At 37.1% G+C, this 13,820-nt stretch overlaps 1 protein-coding gene across 3 annotated transcripts in view; it reads right to left on the bottom strand.

The window, feature by feature from the left end:
- The window catches only part of LOC127651524 (testican-3-like), a 45,942-nt gene that overhangs the window by 23,574 nt on the left and 8,548 nt on the right, over positions 1-13,820 (bottom strand). For all 3 annotated transcript variants that reach the window (XM_052137401.1, XM_052137399.1, XM_052137400.1), the window contains 3 exons: positions 7,849-7,888; positions 3,664-3,772; positions 99-204 (listed from right to left, as the gene is read on the bottom strand). In XM_052137401.1, the coding sequence (XP_051993361.1) occupies positions 99-204; positions 3,664-3,772; positions 7,849-7,888 (255 nt within the window). The remainder of the gene's footprint in view (positions 1-98; positions 205-3,663; positions 3,773-7,848; positions 7,889-13,820) is intronic.

Here is a 13,820-nt window from a genome sequence, read left to right as displayed (position 1 = left end):
CACACACACACACACACACACACACACACACACACACACACACACACACACACACACACACAGTGAAAATCATTGCAAACTGGTAGAGAGTGTGTTACCTTGGTGGAGTAAGTATGTCCATCTGTTCCACAAACAGGTGAAGGATGCACCACTGGACATCTCTTGCATTTCAGCAGTGGTGAGTTCAAATTCACATCTTTAAAACTGCACACAGAGAGATTGAGAGGCACACAAAATTAAGAGGCCCAACAGTGCTGACTTGCAGAAATGCAGCCTGATTTTGTCCCTTCACCTTCTATTATCTAACACAGTTGTTCTCAACTGGTGGTCCGCAACCCAAAATGGGGTCCCAGGTCTGCTCTGATAGGGTCATGGACAAAACTAAAAAATAAAGCTAAATGCAAATAACAGAATGCAACTAACCATATAATCATGCATATTTAAGATAGCGAATAAAATAGAAGCCATTATCAAATTTTAAAGGGGAGGAGAAAATGCTGCATGTCTTTTATCCCCTGTTGCCTGTCTTTTATTGGGTCATAGAAGGGATAGTTCACCCAAAAATGAAAATTCTCTCATCATTAACTCATCATCATGGCATCCCAGATGTGTATGACTTTCTTTCATATGCAGAACTCAAATCAAGATTTTTAGAAAAATATTTAAACTCTGTAGGTCCATACAATGCAAGTGAATGGGTGCCAAAATTTGATGCTCAAAAAGCATATAAACACAGCATGAAAGTAATCCATTCAACTACAGTGTTTTTATTAATATCTTCAGAAGTGATATCATAGGTGTGGGTTAGAAACTGATCGATATTTAAGTCATTTTTTGCTTTAAATTCTTCTCTCTTCCCAGTAGGAGACATATGCATAAGTTAATCGTCAAAAACACAAGAAGGAGTATGTAAAAGTGATCTGTTTCTCACTCACACTTATTATATCACTTCTAAAGATATTGATGTAACCACTGGAGTCTTGTGGATTACTTTTATGCTGACTTATGTGATTTTTGGAGCTTCAACATTTTGGCACCCATTGACTTGCATTGTATGGACCTACAGAGCTGAGAAATTCTTCTAAATATATGAATTTGTGTTCAGTAGATGAAAGAAAGTCATATACATCTGGGATGGCATGAGGGTGAGTAAATGATGAGAGAATTATTTTGGGTGAAGTATTCCTTTAAAAAACATTTGTGTAATGTTATCACCCTCGATTATTTTTTACACCCCTAAGCACGCACGCATACAGGCAAACACACACAGAACTTCCCAGAATTCCCAGACGCTGCCTAGTTAGTATCATAAATTGACTTAAGTATATAAAACAACTTTTGTTACAGCTTTAATTAAGGTTTCTTTTTGTCAGTTAACATCAAACATTCACAAGCAAATGTACCATGTAACATCATATGGAGTGGTGGTGGCGTAGTGGTTAAAGCACAGGGCTGTTAATCAGAAGGTCAGAGGTTCTAACCCCACGGCCACCACCATTGCGTCCTTGAGCAAAGCACTTAACTCCAGGTTGTTCTGGGGGGGATTGTCCCTGTAATAAGTGCACTGTAAGTTGCTTTGGATAAAAGTGTCTGCCAAATGCATAAATGTAAATGTAATATTCATAAAAACAGGCCTGTTTCTGCAGGGATGCTTAAATAACCTCAATTGCAGACCTGCAAACTACTGGTTGATTTATCATGAATGTTTTTATTAGATCTTTAATTTCATCATCTTTTGGGACCTATCGTGCATCCACAAGTGTTTAATATGCTCAGGGTTGCCAGATAATTGATGCAACATCCCCAGTTGTGTGCTCAATGGGATGCCAAACAAACCATTGACGGGACCCACATCATGCCCCATGAGCGTGTAAACAGGTTGATAATGTTTTCAGAATAAAACAACTTTATCCACTTTGCGGCAAACATTAAAATAAGCTTTTAGAATTTATAATTTCAGAATCTATTATTTTACTATTAAACCAGACTCCTGATGTAGAGTGTTAAATTGAATACTAAATCACCACTGCAGTGAAGTATGGTAAAATAAACTATTAATGATTTCATTCAGCCTTCATTCAGTTTTACTAACACATGATAGAAAATTAGCAGCCAAACTTCAAGCAATCACAGAATGGTCCCATCAGTCAGTACACACTTCAGAAAACTGTGCATCATTCATTAAGTGCATGAGTGCACTTCTACTTCTGGGCTTAAAAAATACAAATATGCAGAACTTTTAATCTTCTCTCTTCCATGTTCTACTTAAAGGCTGATGTGGCCCCTGTACCAAAATAATCTCACACCTCTGCTCAACTGAATATGTAAGACTAATAACTGGCAAGCAGATTTCCTTGAATACCAGCAAACACACAAAATGCTGCATCAAAACGTTCAGAAGCACCCTCAGTGCCTGCATGATGCCCAGAACTAGTAAAACTGATAACTTAAATATTCTGTCAAAAATATTGGCAGCCATGCATTTAAAAAAAAAAATCCACATACTGGGGGCCTGGGTAGCTCAGTGAGAATTGACGCTGACTACCACCCCTGGAGTCACGAGTTTGAATCCAGGGCGGGCTGAGTGAGTCCAGCCAGGTCTCCTATGCAACCAAATTGGCCCAGTTGCTAGATTTGGTAGAGTCACATGGGGGTAACCTCCACGTGGTCGCTATAATGTGGTTCTCGCTCTCAATGGGGCATGTGGTGAGTTGTGCGTGGATGTCGCGGAGAATAGCGTGGGCCTCCACACACACTACATCTCAGCGGTAATGCGCTCAACAAGCTAAGATGCGCGGATTGATGGTCTCAGACGCGGAGGCAACTGAAATTCATCCTCCACCACCCGGATTGAGAGTCATTACGCCACCACGAGGACTTGGAGCACATTGGGCATTCCAAATTGGGAAGAAAAGGGGAGAAAAAATAATCCACATACTGTATTTATTTCTTGTTGAAAAAAATAAAAAATACAGTCTTTCCTTAATAACCACTATTGACATTATTTTTTGTCCATTCTTTTTTCCCCCCTAACTGCTCCAGATCTCTATGGTTTGAAGAGTTGCTTCTTCTAAGTGCTGTTTTCAGATCTCTTTCCATTCTATCAGTGGTATAGTCCAACTATTCCTGGGTGCTTTGTAAAATGTTTAGGAACATTGTCCTACTGGAAGACCTTTGATAGATACACTTTATGGCTTTCTTTCCTATGGGAAATACAAAAGATGCTTTAATGAATATCACAGCCCATCTTTTCAATGGCAGTGGATACCTAAACCTTACAGTAAACACTAACATAAAAGTAGTCCCTGTGTTCATGTTTCATGTCCTCTGAAGGCAATGAGAAACAACCTGAAATTTAAGTCATGTTTCAGTGAAAATGTTTACTATTTACTATAGAACTATTTACTGCCATCGTATTGAAAAGATTGGCTTTGATGATAGAAAATAAAAAAAAAATCCCCTTTCGTGTTTCAGGATAAGAAGGTCATACAAGTTTGGAACAACATGAGGGTGAGTAAACTATGACATGATTTCAATTTTTAGATGAACTATTCTTTTAAGGGTGCCAATATTTTAGGACATGATAGTACACTGGTTTTCTGCTGCTTGAGTAATGGGCAGGAGTCCAGTAAGAGTGAGTCAGATACAGTGGGGGAATTTTACCTCATACTGCGCTGACTGATACAGGTGGGTGTTTGGTAATCCTCCGCCACACACACTTTAAGGAGGCCACAGTTTATCTTGAGGCATGGATCTTTGGCAGCGTCCAGAGCTGAAACGCATACACACAAATAAACTATATGTCAGAGACCACTAGAGAAAATTTGTCTATTATTTCTATTTTTTCCATTTATAGAATTGGTTGACTCTTCTTGTGCTTGGTACAACAATTCTGGGCAAAAAGTCCAGCTAAATCGGAGTCGTTTTACGTATACATCTATAATTTATGTAAAGCTTCAGACGAGAAAACAGTTAGCTACAGTAAATGGAAGCTCAGCGTAGTTCTAGCGGGAAGACTAGCAGCTGTACATCATCACATCATTAGCTGGGTAATTCCTAGCCAATCACATGTAAGCCATTGCTTTATAAGTCTGCTCACAATATCACACTGCTATTATTACCCAGCTAATGGTGTGATGATGTACAGCTGCTAGTCTTCCCGCTAGAACTACACTGCGCTTACATTTCCTGCATTTGCAGTTTGGAGACTCTAGCAGCATGTGTTAAAAAATTGACATGTCGAAAGTGGTATCACTGATGTAGCCTCTTTATGAAACAAATATTAAGGAGATTTCTGTTAAAATATCCTTAGGTCATGTTTTTGTTTTTTTTAATTATTTGTATTATTATTATTATAAGTAGTATGTTTATATTTACAATTGTATTTAAAATCTAATTTGCATTAGTAATTTTCCACCTGTTATCACAGAGTAATTTGTAAACCGCTGCAAAATGGGCGGGTGAAAGAAATTGAAGAGGGTAAAATGTCTGGAATTAGGAAGGTCATTATATATGATTTTTTTGTCCACTTCTTTATTTTGATTATATTTTCATTTCGTTTGAAGTGCAATTTAAATTTTGAACTATGTTTGGTTTAATTTGAAAAATTATTATTAGTTTTTACATTTTTGTAAAATGTATTTTTTTTTTTAAATCAAAATTGACCGTTAGAAATTAATTGTGTGCCGAGACAATCACTGTTAACTCTAACTATGGTTTGTATGTTAGAAAATGATTAACAATATATTTATTCTCTGTAATTTAATGGAGGATATGCCCAGATTCTGATGAGAATCACATTTTCTATGTGTATTCATCAAAAACACAGTTATTGCACACACAAAAAAAAACATAATTTTCAATTCTTCAAATTTATTGCATGCAGTCCATTTACACAACCAACTTCTTATGAATGTCTTTTGTTTATATTGCTGGAGCTTGAGAGAATGACACATGCTTGCACTAAAATACCAAAACTTCATGGCCATGCCCATTGACTTTGCGCTTCTGACTTTTGACATAGCTCTGCGCTTAATGCTAGCACTCTCACTGCAAAATAGGGCCCTATTCTCATTTTATATACAGTAGTATTATATACTATAACCACAAAACTTATAGAGCTTAACCTGTACAATTCTCCCTGGTTAATAGAGTTTTTTGCAGCAGTGTGTTGAATTGATCTCACCGAAGTGTTGTGAGCGGTGCAATAGTTTATGTGTCATTAAAAGTCAATAGTAGTTTGTAGTTTAAGGTTTGTAGAAATTGGTGTGTAGTTTTGAAATTGTGTTTATAGTTTTGAGAAAATGGGAAATTGTTTCATGAAATGTAATATAATGTGTCTTAGCTATTGTATCTTTTTCTTTGTATTTCTCTAATTTGCTTTAATTGCAAAATAAACCTGAGCTGGCAAACGTCCTTGAACAAACCACTTACCCCCAAAATACATATGAAATAGAAATATGCTGTATACAGCTGCAGATAGCATAATCTGCATCATTTCACTGTGTGTGTGTGTGTGTGTGTGTGTGTGTGTTTGTGTGTGTGTGTATATACATAAGTGTTTCATTTCTGTTATTGCCTGAAATATTATGAGGCAGTAGCTAATGCTCTGTGACGAAAAGGAAAAGAGAGAGAGAGAAAGAAAAACAATTCTAATGTCATTAACTCCTTTTATAGTCCTTAGATGCTAACAAACACATACAGTGGAAGAAACAGACTCACAAATACTCTTCCTTTATCTTACCCTTGTCAAAGCATACACTCATACACAGCCACACTTCGAACGCTCTCTGACCTCACATGGTAAGAGCCTTAGTCAAATCCTGCACAGGCTTTACAGCTTATCCAATCCCAATCTCCTCAGCACACTTTGAGTCCATTGTCCCTGAGTTTGTGTGTGTGTATATGTGTGTGTGTGTATGTATGTATGTATGAGTAAATGTGTGATTGATTTGTGCATCATCCTGTTTAAGTGTGATCAGTACTGTTAACAAATAGCTCTGCTTGCTCTTTTTGAGTCACTCAATGCTATATCAATAATAATTTGCATAAATATCAAACTTGTAATGATTTTCTCCTAATGAAGGGATTTCGAATGACTTTCAAATATGCATAATCTCACAAGATTTATTGCATAATGAGAGCTCAATGTGAGAGAGTCTTAAGAAGCACTATTCACATTTTGTCAGGATATACGGATGTCGGATATAGCGTGTTGATACGGGTATTAGGCCACAGCATGTGACTGTAAATTAGCACAACAACGGAATTGACTTCTGTCTGATTAAAATTCACTCAACACGAATAACCCGCAAGACAGCTCAAATGACTAGATTTCGAGATCTCTCCATTACAAATGACCTCAATAAAATGAATGGAACAAAAAATGTCATCATGCAATCATTAGGGCAGATTCTTCTACCAGTTCTACAGTACTACTAATAAAACAGTATGCTTTTTACCATCTAATCTTCAGGAATTTAGAAGTCATTACAGTTGCATTGAGTTATGTTGAGATTTCCTGGCTGCTAAGTTCTTTCTGCCTATAAGTGTAAACCTCACTCCCCTGGCCTCAAGAGGCACACTAGTGGCTGACACTAGATGCTGTAGCCTTTAGCCTTCTTGTTATTGTGCCCACCTCCCATGCCAAGACGCTCGTTCGAAATTCCACTCGGAGCGGGTCAAGCAGGACCGGTTACAGTGGTGCCGTGACCCGGATGGGAGTGAGGTTTAGGGGGATGAGTGTAACGGGAGCCAGCTGGTATGTGATAGCAGTGCGGTATATGTAAACCTCACTCCCCTGGCCTCAAGAGGCCCACTAGTGACTGACACTAGATGCTGTAGCATTTAGCCTTCTTGTTATTGTGCCCACCACTCATGCCAAGACGCTGGTTCGAATTCCGCTCAGAGCGGGTCAAGCAGGACCGGTTACAGTGGTGCCGTGACCTGGATGGGAGTGAGGTTTAGGGGGGTGAGTGTAACGGGAGCCAGCTGGTATGTGATAGCAGTGCGGTATATGTAAATCTCACTCCCTTGGCCTCATGAGGCGCACTAGCAACTGATGGACCAGTTACATAAGCACCAATATGTGATCCTGTAACCTTATATATCGGCTATCCTATAAGTCTCTTTAAGGATCCACAGAACGACCCTGTAGCAAATGCCACACTAATCCCTTGCCATCACCATCCATGTCCACACTTCTGTGATGTTTACAATATCAGGTAGTTGTCCACTGTGAAGTCTGCTTCAAAGGGGCTTTTTTTTTAGCATGTTGCGGCCACAAAAGCACCCTTCTGAATAATAACACCTTACGGACACACACAGTGCAAAAGCCAGTGGGGCCCAAAACAAATTCGAAACTGTATTATTTTAATAGGTAATGGGCCCAGAACAATATATAGTCAGGGGGCCCAGAATTTCTTGCTATGGCCCTGGACACCCTACAGTGACAGTCGCATGGCCTTCAATGGACATGTGCAAGCAAAGGCCACAAGACATGCATCAAATGCATTATTTTGGACAGTGACCATTCTTTCTTCTGTGTAATGAAAAAAACTAACTGGACTGGAGATGTCAAGTCTAAAAAATAATAAAAAAAAACCACACAAAAATAGTATGCTTTATATTTATAATGCTTTATATTCCAAATCTTCTAAAGCATTTAGAAGTGGTTTTCATGGTTTTGTGTGAGAACCATTTACATTTTTATTCAGCACAGTCTCAAGTCATACAGGTTTGGAACGACATCCGTGTGAGGAAAATATTTGTATGTTTGGGTGAACCCTCCACTCAACACTTAACACGTAGAAAACACAATGATGGTGCATGTTTGGCTGAACATCTTACCTTGATCAAATGGCTTTCCTGGGTTCCATGTTCCTGGTTCCTAAGGAAAAAGACAGAAGTTGATAAATTAACAGAATCTTGAGTTAATCAACAGCCTGCATTTGTTTTTCTGAACTTTTATGCTGAACGTTTAGTATTACTTGTAATCTTAATAACAGGACATAAATAAATTGATCCTGGCACTAAGCAAGTACACATTTTTACATTGCCTTGCACAAAGCATGTAACAACGCACTTGCGCAGTAGTTACACATATAACAAAAACCCATGAACATTGTAACAACTTTGCAAGTAGATATTTTGAATGCACACAGCATTATTATTTTGTCATGCAACTACGGTGTTATTAAGGGCACATACTGTAAACTTGGAAGAAATAAAGAAATTAAAAACACTCTGTTCCAATGAAATGAAGATGAAAACTAAACCACAACCATACAAACCTCCACCTCCTGATTGTAGTGAAAGCATTGAGGAGAAAGAAAATCAACATTAAAAACAAACATAACACTAACAAAATACAACACAAAACGAACCCATGGTCATCTCGTGTTTATATGTATTTGTACTGAGCGCAATAATCAGACACAATCACATAGATCAGGTGTTGGGAACATTTTTCACCAAGGAGGCAATTTTTGAATTTTTGGTTGATGCATTTATTCGAAAGAGCCATACCACAAACGAATAATTTACTATTTTCAAAAACAAAGTTTTTCAATAAAATAAAATTTTTATATTGCCCATAGACTACTCAAAAACAAACAAATATGAAAAACCTAATAGGTAACATGGTAATATGGAACTGAGCACACGTGTTTGTGCGGGTCTCCGTAAAATGACTTCATTTTTACGATTGTTCATGGAATGAACATGTAACTTCCCTTTTGGGCTAGGTGACATGTAAAACATATTTTAATAATAATTGCATTTAAAATATTGCGATATGCGATTATATGGTGAACCCCCAATGTCGGTGAATATTTTTTCTTTATTGATTTTGCTTTAAAAATTTAATTAGTTTATTGACACACGAAAAACTAGAAAGACATTTCAAAATTCAAACTGCACTTTAAACTAAACGAAAACAGCAATTAAAATAACATAGTGATTAAAAAATCATATATATAAAACCACCTCCCCAAATCCAAACATTTACCTTCTCCAAAGGCCCCATTTGCCATCATGCAAGTATCAGTATGCATCAACAGGTGAAGTAAAAATGACTAATAGCCTACAAATTAAGAACTAAAGACAATTATAAATGTAAAGATAATTATCATAATCATAACAATATATATGCCTAATAAATTCCCTTGATTTCCCAAAAAATGCTGCCAAATCTGTGTTCTTATCGAATGTGTTTGCATTGTGATTTGGTAATACAGTAAATGCTGCTTAAAGAAAATAAAACAGAAATCATATTTAGGTTCAAGATGAACATGTCTTGTATTACTTATGATTTAATCACTTTCATCTTTGTTTCTTTAATACTTCTTTAATTGAACCTGCAGAGTTGCATTCACAATGTGTAAGAGTGAACTGCTCAGTTGAAATAAAGCGAAACTCACAGCACCTCACGAGATGTTCGGAGATCATTTGCAGCATTCTCATAGACTACATTATTCTTGTGAAACGTTTTCAGTTCAATGAAACCGAGAAAAAGGAGTGATAACTTTTTACATGCACTTGTTCCACAAGACAGGGTCCTGTTGCACGCCTCTGAACAAACATCGAATCAAACACAAGCATTGACATCTTTTCTTTTGCCTGTTTTTAAAAATATAATAAAGTGTGTTTCTTCATTTTGAATTTCTTGTCTTACAGGTCACACACCTGTTGTGGTTAGATGAGCTTGTGAAAATGACTGAGCCTCATCGCATTTTACGGGTGCTATATCACACTTTTCTTCCAAATATAATCACGTTTCATCAAACACGCATCTTTGTCTCTAATTTCTTGTAATATATCACTCCGAGAAGTCTTACAAGTCGCCTTCCACAGTGGCTGGTACATCAGCAAAATACTCTGCATTAAAAATCTGCATTTAGCGGTTGTTCATTTCAAACCTTGTTCACCAGGAGTAGGCTGAACGACAAATTCGGAAGAAAGGAAATCAAAGCAGCGTCATTGACTTCAAGCTTTGCAATCGCACCCCCACTTACTGTCGGAATATTCTCCCTAAATTGTTTTGAACGATAATGTGTTGGTGAATGGTGAGACACCTGGCAGGCCACTTGAGTTTTAACAAAGAGCAACTTGTGGCTCGCCATAGTTTCACGACCCCTGACATAGTGGGACTCTGGTTCCCCATTATTTACTGATAAACATTGTCAGAGAAAGCAAATCTATTCATAAATGAAATTCAGATGGGACTGCTTAAAGTCATTAGCATGCTTTGTATTGGCCAACATGTATAAAAGAGAAACAACGTCAATGAAATGATAAATTGTGTAACCAAAATCTTTTTCCGAAGCCACAATGGTTTGAACAGTCTTAAGAAATCAAACAATGAAACCATTATAATGTCAAATGCATTTTCTAAATCAAATCCTGTCATTTATAATCAATTATAATTATAATTAAATTCAAATCAAACTAGGACTCCCATTAATCAATTTTCTATAAACCTAAAACGATTCATAAACATTTGAGCATCCCTAAAGTTGTTCATACTTTATATTGTTTATGTTTCAGATGCTGTCAATATGTTGATATTACACGTTTCAGTGTTTCCATTGAGATGGAAAAAATGTGCATGCTAGATCCGTACTTAAAATACAAATACCTACAAATCCTAATGAGATCATGTTGATCTCACCACAACAAAAAAACAAATAAACTCATATAAGCACATGAATTAATAAGGAAATACACATGTATCGCTAGTCATTGTGCCAGTTAATACTGGACTGTTTGTCCGCCTGTCAGATTCAGTAATTGGTCTGCACTTGCCACATGCCTAATTATTTAAGACAGCTGATATGTCAGTTTCTATCAAAGTTCCACAAAAAGACTAATAGCACCATATGGAGACACACTCATACACACCTAAACACACACACAGAAATGAATATGACATGGGCCCAACTGTCGGGCCCTCTTGCAATTAAATTTTTTTTGATGACTGTCATTCCTCTCTCTCTCCTTCCTGTGTGTGTGTGTGCAGGATTAAGTAGATTACGAGGACTTTTTTTTGGATACAAACTGGCAATTACAAGGGTATTATGCTATAAATGTGGTTTATGAAGACATTTCTAGTGTCCCCATAATTCAAATCGCTTAAAAAACATACTAAACTATGTTTTTTTGAAAATGTAAAAATGCAGAATGTTTTTTGTGAGGGTTAGGTTTAGAGTTAGGGGATAGAATCTATAGTTCGTACAGTATAAACATCATTATGTCTGTGGAGAGTCCTCAGAAGGATAGCTGCACCAACATATGTGCGTGTGTGTGCGTGTGTGTATGTGTGTGTGGCATGCATGCAAATGGGTCTTGTGACAAACACCACATGAAATCTATTACAGCCTTCTCATTGGTCATTCAGAATATTTTTTTCCCCTCATCCCTGCTCACAAAAAGAACCTTCTTCTCTCTCTCACCCTTGCTGTCATTGTGCTGTTTTCCCATGTTTGTGCCTCTTATTTTGCATCTAAACACAGTTGCCACCCAATCTAAACATACATCTCTAGGTTTTAAGTTTACATATGGCAGAAACGTATAATATACAAATCTGGATTATGTATACAAAATAAATCCACATTTGAGCTCAGTAACTGAGTGAAATGCTTTGATATAAAACTGTGATAGATCTGGTATTATTATGGGATGTGAAGGCAGTGCTAAGAATGTAAACTTCCTCCATATGAGTCCTAGAATACTAAATATGCCTCTGTAGAGAATAACAGGCCCAGGGAAATATGGGCATGTCACGTAAACCACATATCTTTCTTTCTTTCTTTCTCTTTCTTTCTTTCTTTCTTTCTTTCTTTCTTTCTTTCTTTCTTTCTTTCTTTCTGTTTTTTCCACATTTCCTGAGAATCAAACCCATGACCTTAGTTGTCAGTGCCATGTTCTACAATTAGAAATCTGGAAAAATTTATATTTTATAAATTTATATCGCAATAGAATTGTTTATGATTTAATTAATTTCCTTGACTTATGCAGGCCTTGAAGACACAGTATTAAAATGACCTGTGAGACTGTGTGAAACCAAAAAAGAACATAGGAAAGAGAACGAATAGTGTACATTATTTCTGCCCTACAGAGAGAGAGAGAGAGAGAGAGAGAGAGAGAGAGAACGAGAGAAAAAGAGAGCAATGAAAGGATGGGTGAACTGCTGTCCTCCTATCTTGTCCTGCCAAGGATTTGATGCCTTAATGGAGCATGCAGCGCAAACACACACACACACACACACACACACACACACACACACACACACACACACACACACACACACACACGCGCACACACACACACACACACACACACACACACACACACACACACACACACACACACACACACACACACACACTTGTAGTGTTTCCATGTTTTATGGGGACTTTCCATAGACATAATGGTTTTTATACTGTACAAACTTTATATTCTATCCCCTAAACCTAACCCTACCCCTAAACCTAAACCTCACAGAAAACTTTCTGCATTTTTACATTTTCAAAAAACATCATTTAGTATGATTTATAAGCTGTTTTCCTCATGGGGACCGACAAAATGTCCCCACAAGGTCAAAAATTTCGGGTTTTACTATCCTTATGGGGACATTTGGTCCCCACAAAGTGATAAATACACGCTCACACACACACACACACACACACACACACACACACACACACACACACACACACACACAATGTATTTTCACCAAGGGAATATGACACTTGGACAGAACGGGAAGGAAATACAGAATATTGACTTTCAACTAAACATACAATAATAGACTGCTTACATGTTTTTCTTTTGGTCAATAGCCACATTCACTCATTCACAGACCCCGCTGAAAAGAGCAGCATTGCTGGTCATCAGGTTATGTTGTGTTTTGGGCAACCTAGTCTCAAAGAATCACGTTACTATTCCTACATGTTTGCAAAATTCATTTTAAGTGCCTTGTTATCTGTATCGCTGTAGTTTTCTGGTGAAATAAACACTAGAGGTGCAACAACAACAATGAGGTTTATTCACTTTCACTAAAAACACGAATAAAAACGTAGCAATTTATCAACACTTATTTTTCGCTCTGTTCCCCACACAATCTTGTAACACTGAAACACTTTTACTATTACAAGCTATATATAAGCTTAATCAAAAGTGTCTAAGATAGAGTGCAGAACAGAAGCATGATAAAGAGTTAAAGAAAGTACTTCAATATTTATATTTTTTACACCAAAAGCGATCGTGTCGCTTTAGAAAACATTAATTTACTAGCTGGTGTCATATGGATGACGTTTATGCTGACTGTCTGTGATTTTTGGAGCTTCAAAAGAGAAATCACCATTCACTTGCATTTTAAGGACCTTCTGAGCTAAGATATTTTTCTTCAAATGTATTCTCCTGAAGAAAGAAATTCATACACACCTGGGATATCATGAGGGTTAGTATATAATGAGAGAATTTTCATTTTTTGGTGAACTATCCCTTTAACATTAGGTTCTTCAGTTTGGGAAAACATTTTAACATTTAACTTACTTTTAGCGCCCCCTCAATGGACATTTCTCCTCAAAACTACAACAAAGCATTTAATGAAACATGCCATTTTATTTATCAAAAATGTTGCCACTTAATTTTCATTAGATCATTCTGGTTTTGGGTGCTGGTCCCCAGTCAACCTGGTCAGAGCTTACCGTGGTTGATATATCTGCGTGGCTATCAGTGGACAAGACTAATTTACATAATGAAGCTGTCAAATGAATGGGTAAATTCAGTGTGATTGATTATATAAAACAATTATAGGT

Source organism: Xyrauchen texanus, chromosome 11 (assembly GCF_025860055.1).
Source record: "Xyrauchen texanus isolate HMW12.3.18 chromosome 11, RBS_HiC_50CHRs, whole genome shotgun sequence".
Classification (NCBI taxonomy): Eukaryota; Metazoa; Chordata; class Actinopteri; order Cypriniformes; family Catostomidae; genus Xyrauchen; species Xyrauchen texanus.
This window is presented reverse-complemented; position numbering and strand designations above follow the sequence as displayed.